This window comes from Symphalangus syndactylus, chromosome 10, assembly GCF_028878055.3.
Source record: "Symphalangus syndactylus isolate Jambi chromosome 10, NHGRI_mSymSyn1-v2.1_pri, whole genome shotgun sequence".
Classification (NCBI taxonomy): Eukaryota; Metazoa; Chordata; class Mammalia; order Primates; family Hylobatidae; genus Symphalangus; species Symphalangus syndactylus.
Window position 1 is genome coordinate 96,531,755 of NC_072432.2, and position 25,683 is coordinate 96,557,437.

Consider the following 25,683-nt stretch of genomic DNA (forward strand, 5'->3'; position numbering starts at 1 on the left):
TCACCGTGTTGGCCAGGATGGTCTTGATCTCCTGACCTCATGATCCGCCCGCCTCGGCCTCCCAAAGTGCTGGGATTATAGGCGTGAGCCACCACACCCAGCCTTCTCTTTTCTTTTTGACGGAGTCTTGCTCTGTTGCCCAGGCTGGAGTGCCATGGTGCAATCTCGACTCACTGCAACCTCCACCTGCCAGGTTCAAGCAATTCTCATGCCACAGTCTCCCGAGTAGCTGGGACTACAGGTGCGCGCCACCATGCCTGGCTAATTTTTTGTATTTTTAGTAGAGACAGGGTTTCACCATGCTGGCCAGGCTCGTCTTGCACTCCTGTCCTCGTGATCTGCCTGCCTTGGCCTCCCAAAATGCTGGGATTACAGGCGTGAGCCATCGCACCCGGTCTCTTTTTCTTGTTTTAGAGACAGGGTGTTGCTATATTGCCCAGGTTGGAGTGCAGTGACTGTTCACAGGCAAAATCATTGTGTAGTACAGCCTCAAACTCCTGGGCTGAAGTGATCCTCCCATCTCAGCCTCCCAAGTAGCTGAGACTACAGGTGTGTGCCACCACACCCACCTACTTTAATATATTTTCTGTGTTGATCAAATGGTAATTCTATATTTAATTTTTTTTAGGAATTGCCATTCTGTTTTCCACAGCAGTCAAAACTGTTTTTTGATGACCTTGAAACTCTAAGGACAGCTTGGCAGGATATAGTATCTTTGGTTTATTTTTTTTTCCCTTAAGTTTCTTGAAAGTGCTGTTCTTCTGTTGTCTTGCTTTATATGTTATTTTTGAGAAATACAATGTTAGTCGAATTCCCTTGATTTTGTAAATAATTTATCTTTTTGCTTGGATACGCTGAGAGTTTTTTTCTTTAAATAATTTTATAAGGATATGTGTGAGAGTTGATCATTCTGAGTCAGTTTTCTCAAATATCTGGTAGGATCTTTCATTGTATAGATTCAAGTATTTTATTTCTGGAATGTTTTCTTGGAACGTATTTTTTTTTGAAACAGTGTCTTGCTCTTTCGCCCAGTCTGGAGTACAATGGCGCAATCTTGGCTCACTGCAACCTCCACCTTCTGGGTTCAAGCTGTTCTTATGCCTCAGCTACCCAGGTAGCTGGGATTACAGGCGCCTGCCACCACACCCAGTTAGTTTTTTTGCATTTTTGGTAGAGATGGGTTTCACCATGTTGGTCTCGAACTCCTGGCCTCAAGTGATCTACCCGTCTCGACCTCCCAAAGTGTTGGGATTACAGGCGTGAGCCACTGCACCCAGCCAGAATGTACTTTTAATATTAGTTCTGTTCCATTGTTTAGATTTTTTTTTATTAGGGACACCAGTAATACTAATATTCAACCTCCTTTGCCTGTCATTCATTTCAATGAATTTCTCTCTGTTTTTTTAAAATTTTATTTTCTTCATTATTTTCTTGCTCTTTGTTCAATGTCTTTTATTAAGTTTTCGTTCAATCTGTTCTTTCTACATACCTTATAATTTAGTTTTTATGTTTGGTTCAATGCCAAAGTAAAGCAAAAGAAAAAATAATTGAATAATTTAACTTTCATTTCTTATATGATGTTCATTTTGTTTGTTTCTTTCTATTTCTTTAATCAACTCTTATTCATTTCTTTCCATTTTTGTCCATTTTGGTACTTAGTTTTTGTACTTCCGATTCAAGGTCTTCTTCATAACCTCAAATTCTTGTTTAAAATATTTAATCCAGTTCAGAGGATTGTGTTACAGTTGTTTTTCAACCTCATGGTTTGTTTTTATGGAGAAAATCATCAGCAGAAAAGCTTTTGTTTGTATTTTCTGACTTTTTGCAGTACATTAGTATGCATATATGGTCTGCTTGTTTGTTTGTTTTTAATCGTTTTGTGGACAGAGTTCCTAGTTTGAGAGTGCTTCTTCTGCCAGTGTGCTCTCTTTTGTGAAGTTTCTTTTCTGAATTTGTAGTGATGATGGTGAGAAAAAGGGGAGAGGAAGAGTTGTTCCTTGATTCTATTAATATTTTGTTTCTGCAAGCTCTTTAATCCTCCCTCCGGCCCCCTACCTTTTCTTCTTTTGAGACAAGGTCTCACTCTGTCACCCAGGCTGGAGTGCAGTGGTGTGATCTCACCTCACTGCAACCTCCGCCTCCCGGGTTCAAGGGAGTCTCTTGCCTCAGCCTCCCGAGTAGCTGGGATTTACAGGCGCATGCCACCACACCTGGCTAATTTCTGTATATTTTTGTAGAGATGGGGTTTCACCATGTTGGCCAGGCTGGTCTCGAACTCCTGACCTCAAGTGATCTACCTGCCTTGGCCTCCCAAAGTGCTGGGATTACAGGCTAGAGCCACTGTGCCTGGCCTAATTTCTTCCTCTTATCACCTATTTTTTCCATTCATTACCTTGTTTAAAAGAGAATGCGCTTCTTTGTATTTGTATACCTGGTTCTCCCCCAGAAGCATTGTTTCTAGGAGGCTGCTGCTTCTGGTCCAGAAGTTTCTAGACACAAGACACACTTCACCAGGTCTATTAGCTATCAAGTCCTAACCTCCTAACCTCTGTTTAGCGTTTTTGTATTTATTGTTTAACTCTCTTTCTGGGGCTGATTTTGTCTGTGCTTTCTGCAAATCCCTTGTGCCCCTCTGCTCTTTCTCACGGAGTCTTTTTCACCTCCCTTCACTCTCCCTGTACATCCACAGAGGTAAGGAAGTGGGGTCTCTTTTGCTATTTGCTGCTTTTTTTTTTTTTTTTCTGCTTGACTTACAGGTAATTTGAAGGTTGCTGTGTTTTCTGTCTCCTAGTAGTGCTAATGTTGATGGCCTAGATCCTTTGTGGGTTTTAAAAATTCTTGTGGTTTATGTTTGTTCAGGGAAGGTAAGGAGGAGAATTGGAGTCAGATTACCTCCATTGTTCTACAAACCTGGAAAGGTTCAAAAATCTTTTTCAGGCCGGGTGCAGTGGCTCACGCCTGTAATCCCAGCAATTTGGGAGGCGGAGGCGGGCAGATCACTTGAGGTCAGGAGTTGAAGACCAGCTTGGCTAACATGGTGCAACCTCGTCTCTACTAAAAATACCAAAATTAGCCAGGGGTGGTGGTGCGCACCTGTAATCCCAGCTACTTGGGAGGCTGAGACAGGAGAATCGCTTGAGCTTGTGAGGCAGAGGTTGCAGTGAGCCGAGATCGCACCATTGCACTCCAGCCTGGGCAACAGAACAAGACTCCATCTCAAAAAAAAAAAAAAAAAAAAAATCCTTTTCCAGATGACCTAATTTTACACCTGAAAATCCAAGAGTCAACTGAGCATATAGTAAAATTACTTTAAGCAGTAAAAGAATTAAGTTGTATAATGGAATATAAAATTAGTAAAAAGAAAAACATAACTTATATGCATACAGCTAGGAAAATGTAATGGAGAACCCCATACGTTACAGGAACAACAACAAAAAGGAAACAGAGAAAAAACTCAAAACCAAAAAATAAAATACCTAGGTGTAACTATAATAGTATGCAAAACCCATTGTATTACTTTCCTAGGGCCACCGTAACAAAATGCCACAAACTGGGTGGCTTAAAACAACAGAAACTTATTTCCTACAGTTCTGTATGCTGCAAGTCTGAAATCAATTTGTCAGCAGGGCCGTGCTCCCTGTAAAGCCTCTAGGAGAGGATCCTTTATTGCTTCTTCCAGTTTCTGGTAGCCCCGGGCATTCCTTGGCTGTGGCCCCATAATTCCAATCTCTGCCTCTGTCTAGGAAACTGCCTTCTTCCCTCTGTCTGCATCTGTTTCTTTTTTCTTCTTAAGAGAATACCAGTGGCTGGACTCTGGCTCACACCTGTAATCCCAGCACTTTGGAAGGCTGAGTTGGGAGGATCACTTGAGGACAGGAGTTCAAGACCAGCCTGGGCTACATAGCGAGACTCTATCTCTACCAAAAATTTTAAAAATTAGCCCAGTGTTATGTTATATGCCTGTATACCCAGCTACTTGGGAGTTAAGGCAGGAGGATTGCTTGAGCCCAGGAGTTTGAAGTTGCAGTGAGCTGTGATTGCACCACTGCATTCCAGCCTGGGTGACAGAGCAAGACCGTCTCAAGAAAGAAAAAAAAGTTGCAAAATGAATACAGAGAAATCCCATTTACCCGTAGCCCAACTTCCCCCAAGTGGTAACATCTTATGTAATTATAGTACATTGGCCAAATCAGGAAATTGACTTTGGTACAATATAATTAACTGGACTACAGATCCTACTTGGATTTCATTAGTTTTTGTATGTGCCCATTTTTTGGTGTATCTTTGTGTATAGTTCTATGACATGTTATTAGATGTATAGATTCATATAGCCACCACCACAATCAAGATACAAAACTGTTCTGTTACTACAAGAAGGTAGCACTATTGTAACATTTAACAGCAATAGTAAATCTATCATTGTTAAATGAAAAAAATCAACATCATAGTATGATACTATTGAACAAGATTAAAATTTAAAAAGACTAAAAACAACAAAAGTGTATTTCTCTACCTGCAGGTACTTATACGAAAATGCATGGAATGAGCTCTGTGCAAGGATATTTACCAAACTGATAACAATGAAGTTTAGAAATCATATTTGAGGTGTTCAGATGGGGAGATTTTCTTTATCTGTATGGACTTTTTAATAACCAGAATGTTTTCATGTATCTATAATTTAAATGTTTTTAAAAGAATATATGTAAGAACACAAATATAAATGTCAGTGAATTCTATTAATGGTATTCATCTGCTAGTAAGAATTGTAGTGGAAGTGGAGGGGGTAGGAATTAAGTAGGACTTGCTTTGTATTCTATTTTCTTCTGCACTGTTGAGTGTTTTTTTCTTATGAGCATGTATAATTTTTTTATTGAAAGAATTTTTTTATGGAAGGCTTTATAGGACATCTTGAAAACTGGCAGTAACAGAATAATGTATATGACTTGCTTATGTACATTTTCCTATATATACATATACCTTTACATTTAAATGTACATCTATGCATATACATGTACCTGAAGTGTCTGTACAAATATCATTAGGTTCTTATCTTTCAATAGTAAGATTTAGAGTAGTTTTTATTTTCTTCTTTGTGCTCTTCTATATCTTTGGATTATTTTGTAGTGAGCATATATATCATTCTACTTTCCTTTCCCTTTCCAAAGGAATTTTTAAGAAGGTAGGAAAAAAAGAAAAAAAAAAACCTGTATCCTGCTTGAAAATTGAGAAAAACAATGACAGCTTTTGCAGTTAACCTTTAGTTAGTCTAAAATTTCACGATCTCCATCATATCCTGTGGAGTCTGATAGGGGTTGTGATTGTTAGGGAATTTCAATATATGGTACATGAAAAAAATAAAGTGGATGAAGAGCGTGTGCAAACAAGGCAATTGTTCAGTTTTCTGTAAGGCTTTTTTTTAGTCATTTAAAACTATTTAATACTTTATATTCTTAAACATTTATACATACAGATAACACAAATATCCTATAATATATTTTTTAAAACCTTAAATTACTTTAAAATGAAAACTGCCTAGGACATGTCTTTTTATGATATCATGGAACATGTATATAGTAACATTTATTTAAACTTCATTATACATTTTGCTTCTCTGTGACCTTGGGCAAGTTACTTAAGCTGACTCAATTTTCCCTTCTATAAAATGGAGATAACTATTCTTTTTTTTTTTTTTTTTTTTTTTTGAGACAGAGTCTTGCTTTGTCGCCCAGACTGGAGTGCGGTGCCGCGATCTCGGCTCACTGCAAGCTCCGCCTCCTGGGTTCACGCCATTCTCCTGCCTCAGCCTCCTGAGCAGCTGGGACTACAGGTGCCCGCCATCATGCCCGGCTAATTTTTTTGTATTTTTAGTAGAGACGGGGTTTCACCATGTTAGCCAGGATGATCTCGATCTCCTGACCTCCTGATCCGCCCACCTCGGCCTCTGAAAGTGCTGGGATTACAGGCGTGAGCCACCCCGCCCGGCCCTATTCTGTAGTTATTTTGAGGGATTACTTATTAAATACCATGATGACGCTGATTATAAAATTGTTTCATTTTCATTTGAATATAGATTAGGTATTTGTATAAGTACAGTCGTATTCTAAATAAGCATTAGAAATGGTGCTATTTTCTTCTCCAGTTGCTTCCTTTTGAATGCCCCATTTTTGTCTTCTTGGAATCTTTTGTTGGTCATAGTAATCACATTTTAATGACTCAAATTGAGCATTTCATGCTCGCATAGTTCATTATACAACACTTTGTCTATAAACATGTATTAATACCAAATGATATTTAAAAAGTCAGCCGGACACAGTGGCTCACGCCTGTAATCCCACCACTTTGGGAGGCCGAGGCAGGGCGGATCATGAGGTCAAGAGATCAAGACCATTGTGGCCAACATGGGGGAACCCCGTCTCTACTAAAAATACAAAAAAAATTAGCTGGTTGTGGTGGCGCCTGCCTGTAGTCTCAGCTACTCAGGAGGCTGAGGCAGGAGAATCACTTGAACCTGGGAGGCGGAGGTTGCAGTGAGCGGAGATCGTGCCACTGCACTCCATTCTGGTGACAGAGCAAGATTCCATCTCAAAAAAAAAAAATGTCATCTAGCTTGTTTTGATGGTTCAAGTAAAGATAAGTCTTAACATTTGTGATGCTAATCTAAAGCTTTGTTAATCTGGAAATGAGACTTTGCTAAGCAGCATATGTATAACAGGTGATCTGATCCATGTAGTCATTGTGCATGAATGAATTAATGGTTTAAAATTTGGCTTGTACTGCTTGATAAAAGAATCTTTCTATTAGGTTCTTGGCAGGGTCTCAGAATGTGATTTTATTCTTAGTTTGTGTGCTCTCATCTAGTAGTGCTTCTTTGGGTAGGGACAAAAGTAAGTTTTTGCCCTCAGTCTTTGGTTTTCAGTAATTAAGAACAAATAATACATATTGATAATTGTTAATATTGCATAATATATTTGAAACGAAAGTAGCCTTTAGGTTTTATTGTAGAACATGTCAACCCAGTTTTGGCTGGGTGTGGTGGCACGTGCCTGTAGTCCCAGCTACTCAGGAGGCTGAGACAAGAGGATGTCTTAAGGCCAGAAATTTGAGGCCAGCTTGGGCAATATAGCAAGACCTCTGTCTCAATTTAAAAAAAAAAATCAATTTGCCAGGGAGTGACAGAAGAATTCTACCTCAATGAATGTATTTGGTGAGATAGCACTCTGTATCTAATCTTCTTTTAGTATTAAGCTGCTTGTTGTCAATCACTTTGTCAATGTGTTCACCTGTAACAGTGTTAGCCCATTTGCTCCCTATTACCACGTGTTTCTGCTAAGTATAATTGGCTCCTAGCCTGAAAATCAAAGCACATATACTAAGAACTTTATGCTAAATAAAACGTGTAAGATGAAGGAAGGCCTAAGGACTTGAGTTACTAACTAGTACATGGTTTTGTGAAAGCTGCGTTGAGCTCCGGAGAAATTTTTTTGTTTTTCTTATTTCTGAGCTGAGAGTCTTGTTACAGAGGTTTAAGGTGGTTTGACTGCTAGATAAATAGTGAATAGAAACATATTTGGTATAATCAAGAAATGAGTGAGCATTTCAGTTACTGAAGAATTACAAGATACAGCTAATATTACTGGTTTTTAAAGAATTAGAATGCAAATAATTTTTACTTAATCTTTGGTGAATTTGGTTCTGTCTTTGGTTCAGATGCTGTAGCTTTCTACTTAAAATCATTCTAAGGCTTCCCACTAATCTGATTTAATTTTTTTTTTTTTTTGAGACAGAGTCTTGCTCTGTCGCCCAGGCTAGAGTGCAATGGCACCATCTCAGCTCACTACAGCCTCTATCTTCTGGGTTCAAGTGATTCTCCTGTCTCAGCCTCCCAAGTAACTAGGATTACAGGCACGCTCCACCACATCCAGCTAATTTTTGTATTTTTAGTAGAGATGGGGTTTCGCTACGTTGTCCAGGCTGGTCTCAAACTTCTGAGCGCAAGTGATCTTCCTGCCTCAGCTGCGCAAAGGGCTGGGATTACAGGCGTGAGCCACCACACCCGGCCAAATCTGATTAAATTTTTGAAAAATCAGTATCCTGCATGATCTGGCTTCCTACCTCATCTCTTAGCAGCCCGTTGCCTTGCCCTTTGTTTTTTGGCACATATTATTAGGACCTTCCTTAGACCCTGGAACCTCCCACGTAGTTTTCTTCCTTTGATCTTTCCTGTGCTATTTCCTTTGAGTAGAATATATCCCTCTCTCTTTGCCAGTGGTTTACTCAGTTTGTGTGTTTGTTTTTTTTTTTTTTGGTGAGCTCAGCTCAAACTTGACTTCTTCAGAGAAGTCTTCTGTAAAACCACCAGAGTTCAAGTCCTCTATTTTACATGTTTCTATTAATCTTTTTTTTTTTTTTTTTTGAGACAGAGTCTCACTCTGTCGGCCAGGCTGGAGTGCAGTGGCACAATCTCGGCTAACTGCAACCTCCGCCTCCTGGGCTCAAGCAATTCTCCTGCCTCAGCCTCTGAGTAGCTGGGATTACACGTGTGTGCCACCACACCCGGCTAATTTTTGTATTTTTAGTAGAGACGGGGTTTCACCATGTTGGCCAGGCTGGTCTCGAACTCCTGACCTCAGGTAATCCGCCTGCCTCGGCCTCCCAAAGTGCTGGGATTACAGGCGTGAGCCACCGCGCCCAGCCTGTTTCTATGAATCTTTTATGTTTCCATCATAGCACTTGTAGTGACTGTCATTAAGTAGTTAAATGTGAAATTTGTCATTTAATGCATGCCTTCTTAGCTAAAATATAGGGTCCATGAAGGCAGAGACTGTCATTGTTTTCCATAGTATCTTTAAGGATGAGCATTTAATGCTCAGTATCTTTTTTTTTTTCCAAGGCAGAGTTTCACTCTGTTGCTCAGGCTGGAGTGCAGTGGTGTGATCATGGCTCACTGTAGCCTCTACCTCCTGGGCTCAAGGGATCCTCCTGCCTCAGCCTCCAGATTAGCTCGGACCACAGGTGTGTGCCACCATGCCTGGTGAATTTTTTTGTATTTCTTGAGAGATAGGATCACACTGTTTTGCCCACGCTAGAGTCAAACTCCTAGGCTCAAGCAATCTGCCTACCAGGGCCTCCCAAAGTGCTGGGATTACAGGTGTGAGCCCCTGTACCCAGCCAGTGCTCAGTATTTCTAATACTCAGTGTTTGACGGGTAGCTGGCTATCAATAAGTATTTATCCAATAAGTAAATGAATGAGTAGTGCTCAGATAACATTATTCATGTATCTCATTGTGTCATTATTCATTATTATATAAGTCTGGGCATTTTTTTTTTGTTGTTTTTGAGATGGAGTCTCGCTCTGTCGCTCAGGCTGGAGTACAGAGGCATGATCTCGGCTCACTGCAACCACCACCTTCCAGGTTCAAGTGATTCTCCCGCCTCAGCCTCCCAAGTAGCTGGGATAATAGGCACTTGCCACCACGCCCAGCTAATTTTTGTATTTTTAGTAGAGACAGGGTTTCGTCTTGTTGGCCAGGCTGGTCTCAAATCCTGACCTCAGGTGATCCGCCCGCCTCGGCCTCCCAAAGTGCTGGTATTACAGACGTGAGCCACCATGCCTGGCTGCATTTTTTTTTTTTTTTCAGTTTTTAAAAGTGAGCAATGGACTGGGCGTGGTGGCTCATGCTTGTAATCCCAGCACTTTGGGAGGCTGAGATGGGTGGATCTCTTGAGTTTAGGATTTCAAGACCAGCCTGGGCAATGTGGCAAAACTCCATCTCTACAAAAAATACAAAAATTAGCTGGGTGTGGTGGCACGCGCCCGCACCTGTAGTCCCAGCTACTGAGGAGGCTGAGGTGGGAGGATCACTTGAACTCGGGAGGTGGAGGTTACAGTGAGTTGAAATCATGCCACTGCACTCCAGCCTGGGTGACAGAGTGAGACCCTGCCTCTAAAATAAAGGGAGCAATGAACATAAAAATAAGTCTCTTTTTTTGTTTAACGTGTAAAATGCCAATGGTTCTAGGAAGAACAGCTTTTAGTAAATAAAAGTGTTTAAGAAGAATTCTTGCCTACTGTTTTTTTCTGCTAAAAATTAATGAAACTAATTGTGCTCTATTATAACTTTTTAACAATTAATGAATACAAATAAAATGCTGGTCCCAGGACACTTTTTGTTCATGAAAGAAAAATGACATTCAAAACACTATGTAGCTGGCCAGGCGCAGTGGCTCATGCCTGTAATCCCACCACTTTGGGAGGCCGAGGCGGGCGGATCACCTGAGTTTGCTAGTTTGAGAGCAGCCTGACCAACATGGTGAAACACCATCTCTACTAAAAATACAAAATTAGCCAGGGGTGGTGGCGCATGCCTTTAACCCCAGCTACTTGGGAGGCTGAGGCAGGAGGATCGCTTGAACCCAGGGGCCAGAGGTTTCACTGAGCCGAGATCGCACCATTGCCCTCTAGCCTGGGTGACAGTGAGACTCCATCTCAAAAAAAAAAAAAAAAAAAAAAAAAATGTAGCTTACTGACATTTCAGATGTGTGATGTGTTAAATGTTTGCATGGCCTTTCATTTTCTGCTGCCAAATCATACTGAATGGGATTATCGTACATTTTTAAAGGATGAAAATAAATAAAATACTGAGTCTATAATTCATTTAACAAATATTTCTTGAGCTTCAACCATGTGCCGGGCATTTGATATGTAAGAGTGAACAAAATGGACAGGGTTCCTGCCCTCAAGGAATTTATACTTCAGTTGGCAGAGACAGACCACAATCTGATTATCACAGAAATAAATAGACAATGGCAACCCAGTGTGTACTATTAAAGGAGAAAGTAGGAAAGCAATAGTTGACACCCCTGACCTAGACTGGGTAGTAGAAAACGGATGGTTTTGCCTGAGAAAGTGACACTTGAGAAGGGATCTAAAGGAAGATGAGTTTGTCAGGTAAAGGTTCCAGACAGAAGGAACAGCATGTACAGAGGCCCTTGAGGCAGGAGGAGCACGTTTTTGAACTTACAGAAGCCAATGGAACTGGATCAGAAAAGAGGTGTGGGAAAGGAGTTTAATAGAACTGGAGAGGTAGGCATATACCACATCAGCATACTAGACATTAAAGATTTGAGTCATTAAAATGTCATTACTGTCACCAGTTTAGATTATGAAATCTAAATGTCTGTCAGTAGAGGCTAGTGAAATAAATCACAGTATAACGATGTAAAGGAATACTGTGTAGCTGTGAAAAAAGTGAATGAGGAAATTTACAACTGTCAAGTTGAAATATAGAGACAAATCTCTGAGATTAAAATATTTTATTTGAGAAGAAAATTGCAGGCTGGGCATGGTGGCTCATGCCTTTAATCCTAGCACTTTGGGAGGCCGAGGTGGGCGGATCACTTGAGGTCAGGAGTTTGAAACCAGCCTGGCCAACATGGTGAAACCCCATCTCTACTAAAAAATACAAAAATTAGCCATGCGTGGTGGCAGGCTCCTGTAATCCCAGCTACTTGGGAGGCTGAGGCAGGAGAATCGCTTGAACCCGGGAGGGAGAGGTTGCAGTGAGCCAAGATCACGCCACTGCACTCCAGCCTGGGTGACAGAGCAAGACTCCATCTAGAAAAAAAAAAAAAGAAAAGAAAAAAAGGAAAATATCTTCTAATTAATACCACATCTCAAAAGTTTGAATGCACAGAGAGAATACTGAAAGGATTTATGCCAATAAGTTATTGTAGTTGCTTCTGACAAGTAGGATTATGGCTGATATTTGTTTCTTGCTTTTTGTTTTGTGTATTTTCTAAATTTTGAGTCATGAGCATGTATTTAAAATTAGTAACGTCTGCCATTTAAATATGCTACCTTTCCTATTAATTTTTAGTAGCAGCTTTTTTGGCAGTGTAAGAAAGTCTACAAATCCTGATTCAAATTATGTTACTGCTTGATTCTACAAATTTATCCATAACTTTGTGCTTTCTTCCTTGTATTTTGATTAATTTTAAAAGGCTTTGTGGCTGGAGCTGCTAAATTGTGATTGGAATGGAAAAGGGCTTGCATTTGGAGACCATCTGTGGGAGTTGCATTGTCTGAAACTGACAAGAGATCATGGCAGATGGCGAGGTCAAAAGATTGACTTTTTGAGCTTTACATAATGTGTTCATGAAGCTGGAAGAAGAAATCCAACTTATTTTTTTTTAACTAACAGAAGAGCTTGGTGACAGGAAGAAGTGTGCAATTGTTGAGTCTGGATAAAACATAATGCATCAGTGCACATGACTGGTTTATCTCTGAGAATCATCCATACTGCCAACGATGGCAACTTCTTGAACCTTTCTGTGCCAGATTTATTTAATTTCTAGACACTTTTGAAAGTTTAAGTCATACTATGCAAATAATTTATAGATTAAAGGCAATGTCAAAAAAGACAAAAACTTTAAAACTATTTAGAAACGTGTATTTTTAAATTAAAATGCTATAAAGTATCACTCAAAGCCAATACAGCATACTTAATTTTTAATTGAATGAAGAGGGTCTCTATCACAATCCCATTTGTTTTTACAATGTCTTATCTTAATGTAACTTTATTTCTTTAAAATTACATTTGAACGTTTGGTGATTACAGTCTTTCTCATCTACTAAGCTGTCTTTGTTGCCTGAGATAGTGCCATGCACATAGTGACTGTTCAGTATTTGCTGGATGAGTAATGAATGAATGAAGTTATTGCCTACTCTTGTTGATTTTAGAAGAGTTTTTTTAACCATAATTAGAGTTTTTTTTTCTATTTTGAAATTGGGTTTATGTTATGGTATTTTTCACTTCTACCATGTGGGAATTATGTATTGTTCATTTTAGAGAAGGAAGCCTTAATTTCTCATGAGAAATCAATGAACAGATTTTTTTCCTCCTCTAACGTTGAATGCTTACCTCGTGCTAGGCAGTGTCTTAGTAATTTTACATGTGTTGACTCATTTAATTAAATGGCTGACTCTTACTATTTTAGAAATGAAGAAATTGAGACACAGAGATGTTAAGGTAAATTTGCTTAAGAAATCCATGCACTTTGGCTCTATTTCAAACATTTATTACTTAGATAATACTTAGAGATTCCAGTTTGTGCTGTACTCTGGTGTGGAGATTCAAAGGAATACCAAACAAAATTGTACTTTGTTCTGTGAAGCTCATTAATGTGGCTATTTTTATTGGTACCCTCTTACTATATTGTGCTGAAATAGTAATACTCTGTTAATTTCATTTTATTTGTGTGAATAACACAGTGACCCTCATTAGCCCAGCCTTTAGGAAGTATAACATCATTGAGTTCTGAATTCAGAAATAGAGCAGATGCCCGGAGAAAGCAGCTCTAGCCATCACAACTATGCTCTGGGCACAAAAACTATAAAGGGTGGGGAAAAAAGGACACCTACTAGTTGAATCTGGTAGCCCACACCAACAAAGTCTGCTTATATTTCATTGGCCAGAATTATGTTATCTGTGATATGGTTAGCCCATCTGAGAGGAAGGTTGACGATGTAGTATTTGTAGTTGGGGGCACATTGCCACTTCAGCTTGTAAGGAAGAAGAGGAAAATGATATTGGGTAGGCAGTAGTATTTGCTTTGGAAATATAGAGGGTTTCTAAAATGTAACATGTTCAAACCATTTGATGGAAAAGACTTAGTAGTTTTTTTGTTATAACTGTATTTCAGCAGGTCATGAGATAGTCTTAAATTGGTTAAAACTGAACTTTTTTGTTGTTAGGAGTGTTCAGAATATGTATAAACTGGAGGGCGTATAAACTCCTAACATAACTCTGAAACATTCATTGTATCAGTTTTTCAGATGAAGACGTGGAGGCTCTAAGAGGTTAGGTTACTTGTTCAGGATCACACAACTAAATATCAGAGCTGAGAGGGAGCCAAAGTCCATACTGTTTCCACTCTACTGCACTGCTGCTTCATTTATTAGACACTGACTTTAAGCAGGACACTTGGAACCAGGTTGTTAATTTGTTGATTTTTTTTCTATTTCATTAATTTATGCTCTTTGTTTCTTTTCATATTTCTTTGAGTTCTCACTGTTCTTTTACGTATTTAAATTGATTGATGGCTTAATGAATAAAAAGAAATATAAATATACCCTAAGTACTAGTTCTGCTGGATTTTATAAGTTTTTAAAATTTTCATTGTCATTTCTTTCTGAATATTTTATTTTTTATTGTTATTCTAGTTCTAAATATTTCACATTCATGGAGTGTTTAATAATATAGCTAAATATATGACTTTTACCTTTTTAAAAAATAGTTGATTCCTAATTTAATTGCATTGTAGTCAGAGACCATAATCTGTGTAATATTTCCTCTCTGAAATTTTTGCTTCCCCTTGGTGATAGCATATATGGACAAATTTTATAAATTTGTGCCTAAAGAGATGTTTCAGATCTATTAGATACAGAATTCTGTATAGATCTGTTAGATCAAGCTTGGTTGAAATATACATTTTAACTTTAAATTATTAGTTTGAATATGCCAGGTAGTCTGTTGAATGGGATATCAGGAATTTGTGCTTTATTATTTGTCTCACATTTAAATTTATATCACTACAGAGGATGTAAGAAATAATTGATAAATGTAGAACAGATATAGGAACTTTATTTTTAGATTAGGTCATAATAGACATTGTACAACTACTGTAAGAAAGCAAAACTTGTAATTGTGGTTCAGGTTTTACTTCGATTTTTAAATTTATGCTTTATCATTGAAAAATTACGAAGTCAGTGTTTTATTGAAAAGCAAAAAAAAGGAGAGGGGGAGCATCAGGACAAATAGCTAATGCACGTGGGGCTTAAAACCTAGGTGACGGGTTGATAGGTGCAGCAAACCACCATGGCACACGTATACCTATGTATACCTATGTAACAAAACTGCATGTTCTGCACATGAGAAAACAGAAAAAAAAAAAAACCTTGCTTTTCTCCCACAAAATTTTACTTGTAGATTCAAATTCTAGCATATAAGGCAGCCATTTGAAGCCCCCATTTCTTTGAACCCCCGTTATTTATGATCTTTTCGAAGTTAAGTTTTATTTTATCCTTCCCCTTGAATGTCTTATTAAAGTTTAATTTTGAGATAATTTTAAAATAAGAGAAAACTTACAAAAATAGATCAAAGAACTCCCAGATGTCCTTCACCCAGATTCATCAGTTGTAACCATTTTGTCATATATTCTTTATTATTTCTCTGTATAGTGAGATCATATTTTTGTCATCATTTGAGAGTAAGTTGCCACCATTATACCCCTCCACTCCTAAATATTTTAGTGTATTTTTTGTAAGAAAAAGGACACTCAATTATAGAAAACTCCATAGTTTTTGGAATCCAAAAAGATGTGAAGAAAAGAAAACTCCAAGTTCATTGATCAAAGTCAGGAAATGTAACATATAAACAATACTGTTATCCAGTCTGTAGATCTAATCTCCAATTACCCAAATAATGGTCTTCACAGCAGTTTTTTTTTTTCTAGTTCAGTGTTCTGACCAAGATCACAAGTTGAATTCAGTTTTCATATGTTTTTAGTCTTTTTAAAAATTTTTTATTTATTTAATTTTTTTTTAGAAGGAGTCTCTTTCTGTTTCCCAGGCTGGAGTGCAGTGGCGCAATCTCGGCTCACTACAACCTCCGCCTCCTGAGTTCAAGCAATTCTCCTGCCTCAACCTCCCAAGTAGCCAGGACTACAGGCACGCACCACCACACCCAGCTAATTTTTTTGTATTTTTAGTAGAGAAGGGGTTTCACCATGTTGGCCAGGCTGGTCTCGAACTCCTGACCTCAGGTGATCCACTTGCCTCAGCCTCTCAAAGTGCTGAGATTACAGGCGTGAGCCACCGTGCCCAGTGGTTTTTAGTCTTTTTAAATCTGGAAAGTTTCTCAGCTTTTCTTTGCCATTCATGATACTAACATTTTTTGAAGAATTCAGGCCATTATTTTGTAGAATGCCTCTCAATTTGGATTTCTCTGATATTTCCTCATGATTAGATTTAGATTTTGCGTATTGGGCAAACATACCTCAGAATTCATGCTGTATCCATCTCAGTGCGCTTGAAGAGACACATGTTGGCTTGCCCCCATTATTGGTAATCATTTGGTAACTTTGATCACTTGGCTAAAGTGATTTATGCCATATTTCTTTCACTAGAAAATTTGAATTAGTAGGTATTTTGTAGGAGATATTTCAATGCTATGGAAACATCCTATTTTTCACCATATTTTCACTGACTAGTTTTACTGTGTATTAATTATTCTTTTCTTATTAGTTATGATGGTTCCAAAATGGAAGTTTTACTAACTGTATCAGTCATTTATATTTATTAGTTGGTGTTCTACTGCAAAGAATTTCTCTTCTCCCCCTTTAGCCCCAATAATCCTGGATTATTATTTTATTCAATGGGTTTATAATCTGTTACTATCATTATGTACTTTGGTGTTCAGTTGTTGAAAATTGTCCAGCTGCAGGCTCTTTAAGCTGGTTTCTGTGTACTTTTGACATGTCTGCGTCATTTTTTGAGCCCTTCCTTACTTTAGGCACAATAAAATGTTCTAGGTTTATCTTGTACTAGAATCAGCCATTTCTCCAAGAAGCCCTGGTGTTTCTTTCAGTGGATTTTCTAAAGCAGCATAGCCTAATACCATTTCAAAGCCCAGGCTCCATCGCTTGTGAACTGAGTTGACTTGGTCAAATTACTTAACCTTTCTAAACCCTAGTTTTTATCTGGTAAATGGGGATTAAGATGGTACAAACCTCATAGTGTTGTTGTGAAGATTAATTTAGACAGTTCACTTAGATAACGCATGTCACATAGTAAATATGACATAAATGTTGCCTATTATTATTATTACATTACTGTTCCCTCTGTTTTCCTTTAACAGGTTGTTCTTTTAAAGAATTATTGAAGACGGAGGTTTTTTTCTTTTTTTTCTTTTTATTTTTTTAATGGCTTTACAGAATCTTAAATAGAATACAGTTTGACATGACGGCAAAAAATGTAAGTATTTGTAAATTTTTTAATGTAAGTATTTTTTAAAGTGAGCTGTGCTTTTTCCTACATATTTTCTCACCATTCTGGTTAATCTGATTTAATTTACTTGCATGGATTTATAATTGTATTTGTTTATGTTTATGCAGAATATGAGATAAGCTTTAACGCGATTGAATATAGTGCCCTAATGGAGATAGTAGCATTCTTGCAAATTGGCACCAAGTTACTTCTCAACAGCTGCAAATTGCTATCTCCAGAAAGTTTCCTACCCCGCCCTCCTCTTTTGGATATTGTAATAAATTTGTTTTGGTAGATGCTGGAGGGTTACTTGGCCTTTTTGAGCAAATCACTGTTTTCTTTGGATTAATTTTTTTATTTTTATTTTGTGGTTACTCAAGGAAATGTACATGCTCAGATATTGTCTGAAAGTAGCTTGCTACCTTCCATGAGATGGTTCCTGAAGAAACATTAGATTTTAGATGTTTTGGAGAAGTTATTCAAGTTTTTCCCTCTACTTGAGGTGATCATTTCTGAATATACCTCCTTTCAAGTTGTATGTCACTCTTTATTTATTTATTTGTCACTATTAATGAATTTGTTTCCAGTTATGGTAAAGAATTGTGCCTTAAAGAGTACAGCATATAGGGGAGTTATTTATAAATTGCTTTACTGTTCCAATGTTATATGTGTTAAAATATAATTGCTTTACTGTTTCTATATTATTATGTAGGAATCTTTGGGAATTAAACAAAAAGGGAATTTATTATAAAGATACAGGGATGTCTCAAGTAATTTAAGAGTGGGAATTTTGTGGGCCCTGGGAAAGATCCAGGCCCAGAAACTAGAAATCCAGCAGGAATTGAAGCAGTATTTAGTTTTCATTTCTCATCTCTCTCAGCTTGTTACCGTGTACCTGCTTCATTTCTCCCTCTGTCTGTCTGTCCAAATCATCTTTCTCAGTTCTCCAGCCAGGATGGTAGAACATGGCCCCACTCAGCATTTCCATCTACATGTTAGGAGACCAGCCTGTTCAGAAAGAAGTGTGAAGAAAGGGAAGGAGGCAGGCTGGGCACGGTGGCTCACGCCTGTAATCCCAGCACTTTGGGAGGCCAAGGTGGGTGGATCACCTGAGGTCAGGAGTTCGAGACCAGCCTGGCCAACATGGTGAAACCGCATCTCTACTAAAAATACAAAAAGTAGCCAGGCGCAGTGGCAGACACCTGTAATCCCAGCTACTCGGGAGGCTGGGGCAGGAGAATCGCTTGAACCCAGGAGGCGGAGGTTGCAGTAAGCTGAGATTACCCCATTGCACTCCAGCCTGGGGGACAAGAGCGAGACTTCATCTCAAAAAAAAAAAAAAAAAAAAAAAGGGAAGGAGGTAGCCTGATACATCCTGCCTGCCTGTATGAGCTCCAGTTTCAGACTCCTTAGGAGGAGCCTCTGGCACAGTTTAAGTCTGATGTCGACTAGTGCTTTAATTAGTTGTGACCAGGTGAAGCAAGTGTTGTTGCATGAAATGGCTGCTGAGGGCACAGCACAGTGTGTGAGGAAAGACCATAAAGGGTTTCTTGTGAGTCAGACTGATAGTTCTAAATATTGCCCATTATGCAGCCGAACAGTAGCATTAGCAAACAAACCCTTATTACATTATGTCTGTTTGCTTATTTTGGGTTATAATTCAGAACATTGCTTTTAACACGCATTAGTAACTAAAAGCAGATACAGATTTTGCTTCATTATCATTTAGGGACAGTCATCAAGATTTACTGAGTCATTAGGATATGAGGGCAGGAAAGAAGTTAGAGACTTCGCAGTATTTGACTTGTGTAACTGGGTAAATGACTGTGCTGTTTAATTAGAAGAGGAATTCTTAGGGAGGTATAGGATATTGTGATAAACTTAAACATTCTGTTTTGAACATACTAAAGTTGAGAAACCTAAAAACTTCCAAGTGGAGATATTGGCTAGGCAATTTGATAAGTGACTCTGGCGCTCAGGGGAAAGCTTAGGAACGGAGGTAGAAATTTTTGGGTCATTTCTTTTTTTGAAATGGAGTCTTGCTCTGTTGCCCAGGCTGGAGTACAATGGCACAATCTCAGCTCACTGCAACCTCTGCCTCCCTGTTTCAAGTGATTCTCCTGCCTCAGCCTCCCGAGTAGCTGGGATTACAGGCACGTGCACCATGCCTGGCTAATTTTGTATTTTTAGTAGAGATGGAGTTTCTCCATGTTGGTCAGGCTGGTCTCAAACTCCCGACCTCAGGTAATCCGCCCGCCTCAGCCTCCCAAAGTGCTGAGATTATAGGTGTGAGCCACTGCACCCAGCCCAGGTCATTTCATATTAAAATTATTGTAAAGCAATGGGACTACATGTGATCATATAGTGAGTGCATGGATAGCAAATATATAAGGACCAAGGTCTGAGCACAGGGATTCTCCAACAAAAAGATGGAAAGCAAGAGAAGCCATAAAGGACACTCAAAGAATGGGCAAAGAAAGGAAGAAAAGAGTTATCCTGATGATCTGGAGGCCCAGGTGAAGAAAGTGTTTCAAGGAGAAGTGATCAATTCTGTCACATGTTACTGAGAAGTGACTCACAAACACAGAAGAGATTATAGATAGGGAAGAGATTGCCCTCTTACAGAGGCATTACTAAACATGTATTCAAATACTTACATTTTAAATTTTCTCATTTTACATGTCTCTGATGACAACAGTTTTTTTGTGAAGAGTTACTTTTGTCTTATCCACGCTTTATTAGGTCTCTTATAGTTGCAAATAATCGAAACCCTATCAAAACAGCTTAACACAAAAAGTGGAATGTATCGACTTATGTAATTGGAAAGTCTAGAGGCTGCTTCAAACACATCTAGATTCTGGGGATCAAACGATGATGTCAGAGGTCTGTCTTCTTCCATCTTTAGGCCTTCTGTATGGTGGCAAAATGGCTTGCACTGGCCTCATAATACTTGTCTCAGAAGGAGAGAGGGAACTTTTGTTTTTTAAAGAGATGGCATCTGGCTATGTTGCCCAGGCTGGTCTCAAACCCCTGGCTTCAAGGGATCTGCCTGACTTGGCCTCCCATAGTGCTGGGATTACAGGTGTGAGCCACTGCACCTGGCCCGTTTTTAGTATTTATGTTTCAAAATCTGTGGAGGAGCTTGAGTTGACCTTGCTTAAACTCCGTGGAGAAGGAAGTGGGATATGGTAAGTGGCCAGGCTTTGAGTCATGAGCCCATTTGTGCTGCATGGCACGGTTGAGCCTCTAAGATTAATTGTCCTACTAGAACTACATGAGATGTAGGATTGATCATTTTGCAAAAGGAAGAGGTGAGGAGCTGGCAACATATTTATTGTATCTGGGGTAAAATTGCTATCAAATAGTATCTAGTATCCAGTGATATTCTTCTAGACCAAAAATGCAGTTGTGTTCTAATTTAAGCAGTAATACAGTAAAGAATTTGAAATATAATTTTTGAGGGTTTTTTTTTGCCTTGTCAATGAATCTTTAAGAAAAACATGTAGGCTGTAATACTCATTATGGAAAAATTAGAAAATACAGATAAAGAAAAGAAAAAATAGCCTAGAGACTGTCAGCAAAATTTTGCTTAGGAAGATATCTGATTTGTATACAAATTTGTATATATAGCAATCAAAATGTATAGACATTGGCCCAGCGCGATGGCTCACGCCTGTAATCCCAGCACTTTGGGAGGCCAAGGCATGTGGATACTTGAGGTCAGGAGTTTGCAACCAGCCTGGCCAAAATGGTAAAACCCCATCTCTACTAAAAATACAAAAATTAGCTGGTCGTGGTGGCAGTGTGCCTGTAATCCCAGCTACTTGGGCCAGAGGGGGCTGAGGCAAGATAATCACTTGAACCTGGGAGGCGGAGGTTGCAGTGAGCTGAGATCATGCCACTGCACTCTAGCCTGGGCAATAGGGACTGTAAAGTGCTGGGTTTATGGGCATGAGCCACCGTGCCTGGCTACTATTTAATTTCTGTGATGAATGCATTTTCTTATCTTGATATCTCTGGAACATCATTTTAAGTGTCTATTTTATTTTAGTTTAGTTTGGGACAGGGTCTTGCTCTGTTGCCCTGGCTGGAGTGCAGTGGTGTGATCATGGCTCACTGCAGCCTCGACCTCCTAGGCTCAAGCGATGCTCCCACCTCAGCCTTTCCAGTAGTGGAACTACAGGCACCTTGCCCACCTAATTTCTTCTGTTTTTTGTAGAGCCAGGATCTCACTATGTTCCTTAATGCTGGTCCCAAACTCTTGGGCTCAAGCAATCTTCCTGCCTTAGCCTCCCTAGGTGCTGCTATTACAGGCATGAGCCATGGTGCCTGGTCAAAGTGGCTGTTTTATATTATTTATTGTATGGATATTACACCAGTTTCCTAATATTGACCATTAAGTTACTTCTGCTTTTTTCCTTTTTGGAACATTTTGTCTATTTTTGCTCACTCATCATATTGTTTCCAGAAGACAAAATTCTACGAAATTACTGAGCCAAAGTGTGTATAATTTTTTAGAGCTTTTGATTCATATTGCTAAGATTGCACAGATTTATATATATACTTGTGGTATATGAAAGTGACATTTCTTTTTATATGTTTATAAATCTTTGCCAATTTAATCAGCAAAAACTGTGTGCAATTTATTACATTTCTCTGATTACTAGTTAGGTAAACTAACATTCTGTATGTTTATTGGTCATTTGCATTTCTCTTTTGCATATGGTCTATGTCAGGGTTGAAGTATTGGAAGCCGTTGCCATTTGGATGACAACCCACACTCAAATATTGCTTTGCCATATTAACAGATATATTTACATAATCATTTGACTTGATCCTATGAGCTCTTTAGTTTGTCTTGCACATACGTTCTATCATTCCCATTCCATGATCACCTTGCCTGTGAAAGGTAGAGCTTAACTGAGCACAGATGATCTTACTCTGAACTTTATCTTTCAGTAATGTTATGTCAGTCAGAAATGTTGAATATCAATGAAATTACAGTATTATTAGTGAATATGATCTGATTCTTTTTTTTTTTTTTTTTTTTTTTTTTGAGACGGAGTGTTGCTCTGTCACCCAGGCTGGAGTGCAGTGGCGCGATCTCGGCTCACCGCAAGCTCCGCCTCCCGGGTTCACGCCATTCTCCTGCCTCAGCCTCTCCGAGTAGCTGGGCTACAGGGGCACGCCACCATGCCCAGCTAATTTTTTTTGTATTTTTAGTAGAGACGGGGTTTCACCGTGGTCTCGATCTCCTGACCTCATGATCTGCCCGCCTCGGCCTCCCAAAGTGCTGGGATTACAAGCGTGAGCCACTGCGCCCGGCCCTGATTCTTAAAAATTGAACTTAGATACTTTGAATTCAGTAGATGCATAGTGACTGCTTATATAGTACACAACACAGCATTGGAATACCCAGATATTGTTCCACTACAGTAACCATTTTATATATATGTATCTTAAAACATCATGTTTTATACCTTAAATACAGACAATACAATTTATTTTTAAAAATTGAGAAAAAAGATGAATACTCAGCATATTTTCTTCAGGACATGATTAGGCAAATAATTTAATATGAAATATGGGTTCACTTTTTTCTCTTGTTCATTGAAGGATAGGTCCTTTTTAAATAGGTAGAATAAGGGAAGAATGGCTAATATTTTAGGATGCTTTCGCTAGCCAACTTTTTCTACTCTCAAATAATACAGTTTTTTTGAATCTTTACAAAGTGTTTGTGATAGTAGAAATTAATACGTATTTTGAAGTTTTAATTAAATATATTTTGGGTTTATATATAAGCTTTAAATACAAACACCTCCCCTCCATCTATGAGACTAAGATTAGCATGCAGTATTGACTCACAGTTGACTTTTATCTTTTTGGAGTACAATTTGTTGGTTATTAAGATGCAGGTGTACAACTGCTTAAAAAGTTTCCACATTCGTTGGCTGTTTTACTCTGCAGAAGTTGGATATTATTAAGAGCAGGTGTTTAAGCATAACGGTAACCCAGTAACTGAACTCTCTATTATGAATATGTGGTTTTAGTTGAGGTTTTTGCCATTATTGTTGTATAATAACAAAAAGGTATAAACTGATCCTTTTGAAGTTATTATAGTACATGTATTTAAGTGGTTATATTGTATCAAGCATGGAATTTATTAAAGGCTGTCTTTGCCTTCTTTGCTTTCTTTTTAAAGTAGAACACCAACGAGTTTTGCCTCTGTCATCTTTCTATAGCAGAAGAGTTTAAAAAGGAGGGGGGAGTTAGTAGTAATGGCACAATAAACTCTTCAACAAATCAACAAGTTGGATATTTAACATTATTTGTGAGCAACTCTGAAGAGCCATAACATATAGTTATTTGTTGCAAATTTTGTTGGAAAGTATTGTCTTTATTTCTAACTGAAAACTGATAAGAAGCTAGACAAAGTTAAGTGTCTGCACTATTATCTACATAGAATTAAGAGGCCATTTTCTCAGCTACTGTCATAAAAATTTGATGATGATAGATTCTAAAGATAGATTTGCATCAAAATCACTTGTTAGGATATGAAAAATATGTAGAAATATTACTGCTAACATAACTTCTTGACAGAAAGAAACAGCTATTAGTAGAGCATTTGAATTCTTCGTAGAGCATTGAATTATCAAATAATGAAATAATTAGCTCTTACATTGATATTATAAACTATCAAACAATCCCTTATGAAAAATATAAATATGGCCAGGCGTGGTGGCTCACGCCTGTAATCCCAGTACTTTGGGAGGCCGAGACGGGTGGATCACTTGAGGACAGGAGTTCGAGACTAGCCTGACCAACAGGGTGAAACCCTGTCTCTACTGAAAATACATAATTAGCTGGGTGTGGTGGTACACGCCTGTAATCCCAGCTACTTGGGAGGTTGAGGCAGGAGAATTGCTTGAACCCGGGACGCAGAGGTTACAGTGAGCCGAGATTGTGCCATTGCACTCCAGCCTGAGCAACAAAAACGAAACTCCGTCTGAAAAAAACAAAGAAGAAAAATATAAGTAGTCAGTGTTTAAAACAATAAGTGGATAGTTATAAAGTTATAAAGCTTTGTGTGCTTTAAAATCTTTTCAGATTGCTGGAGATCTGATGTGCTGCACAGTGATGATAATTAATAGTACTGTATTGTGTGCTTGTAATTTGCTAAAAGGATAGATCTTAAATTGAATCTTTGCAATGCACATATACACAATAATAGCTATATAGAGGTAATGGATATGTCAGCTTGACTGTGGTGATCATTTTACAATGTATACATATATCAAAACATCAAGATGTACACCTTAAATGTATGCCATTTTTATATATCAATGATATCTCAGTAAAGGGGTTAAAAAATCCTTTCCACGTGGTAGTACCTTGAAAGTATAGTTTGAGGGCTGGGCGTGGTGACTGATGCCTGTAATCCCAGCACTTTGGGAAGCTAAGGCGGGCGGATCACTTGAGGTCAGGAGTTTGAGACCAGCCTGGACAACGTGGTGAAACCCCTTCTCTACTAAAAATACAAAAATTAGCTGGGCGTGGTGGCAGGTGCCTGTAATCCCAGCTACCTGGGAGGCTGAGGCAGGAGAATCACTTGAACCCGGGAGGCAGAGGTTGTAGTGAGCCAAGATGGTGCCATTGCACTCCAGCCTGGGCCACAAGAGTGAAACTCCATCTCAAAAAAAAAAAAAAAAAAAATATAGTTTGAGGTATCGTACCACAAACTTGTGGTGTTACAAGTTAGTGTAATGTAACAAAATTGTAATGTTTCAAGATTACAAATCTTCAATGCTTACAAAAAGTATTTGATAGTAATAATAGAGCCAATTTTTGGATGTTTGCATTCTGCCAAGTTTTCAAAAATTGAGGGTTTTTTTTTCCTCCAGGCTTTGTAATATATTTCTAATATTCTGTTTGATGATATTACTGTATTCAGCTCTGTGAGGCCAAGTAGTATAGTGGATAGTACCTTAAATGAAATAAATTATCTAAAAGTGAATTCATAAATACTTGCTGTGAGTAGTCCCTCAAATATAATACTGACAGTAACATATGCTAACATGGATTGAGCAGTATGTGCCAAATACTGTGCTATATACTTTACATGAATTATCTCATTTAGTCTTTATAACAACCTGAATTGGTAAGTACTGGTATCACCCTCCAATTTACAGATGAGGAAATTGCATGACTTGACCAAGGCCAAACCCCTAGTAGGCTTGATGGTCCAGAATATGAATCCAAGCAGTTGGACTTGAGGCCAATGTATTTTACTTCTGCATTGTGGTATTAATGGTCTTTATTTGATTCCTCACATGTCATAGTATTGAAAGCATTTTAGATAGTGATTAAGAATAGTACAAATTAAGGGCAACAGTGAGGATGGAATTTTGAAATATCTATTGGCAACTTCATGGCTGCCACATTACTTAGTTGCTTTCAAAGAACTGTCAGTAAAATCTATAAAATCTCAGTTCTGCTCATAAGTAATAGTATTTCATTAATTTTTATCTTAAGCTGGACAATTTATATTCCCCTCACCTTTTTTTTTTTTTGAGACAGGGTCTTACTCTGTCATCCAGGCTGGAGTGCAGTGGCATGATCTCAGCTCACTGCAACACCT

At 38.5% G+C, this 25,683-nt stretch overlaps 1 protein-coding gene across 5 annotated transcripts in view; it reads left to right on the forward strand.

Moving 5' to 3' along the window:
• TFDP2 (transcription factor Dp-2) overlaps window positions 1-25,683 on the forward strand; it is a 198,596-nt gene that overhangs the window by 32,044 nt on the left and 140,869 nt on the right. For 2 of the 5 annotated variants that reach the window (XM_055295185.2, XM_055295186.2), the window contains exon 2: window positions 16,918-17,033. In XM_055295185.2, coding sequence (XP_055151160.1) covers window positions 17,019-17,033 — 15 coding nt within the window. In that variant the 5' untranslated portion in view covers window positions 16,918-17,018. Of the gene's footprint in view, window positions 1-16,917; window positions 17,034-17,842; window positions 18,142-25,683 lie in introns of those variants that run through there. The other 3 variants (XM_063610686.1, XM_063610689.1, XM_063610679.1) reach the window with 2 other exon arrangements.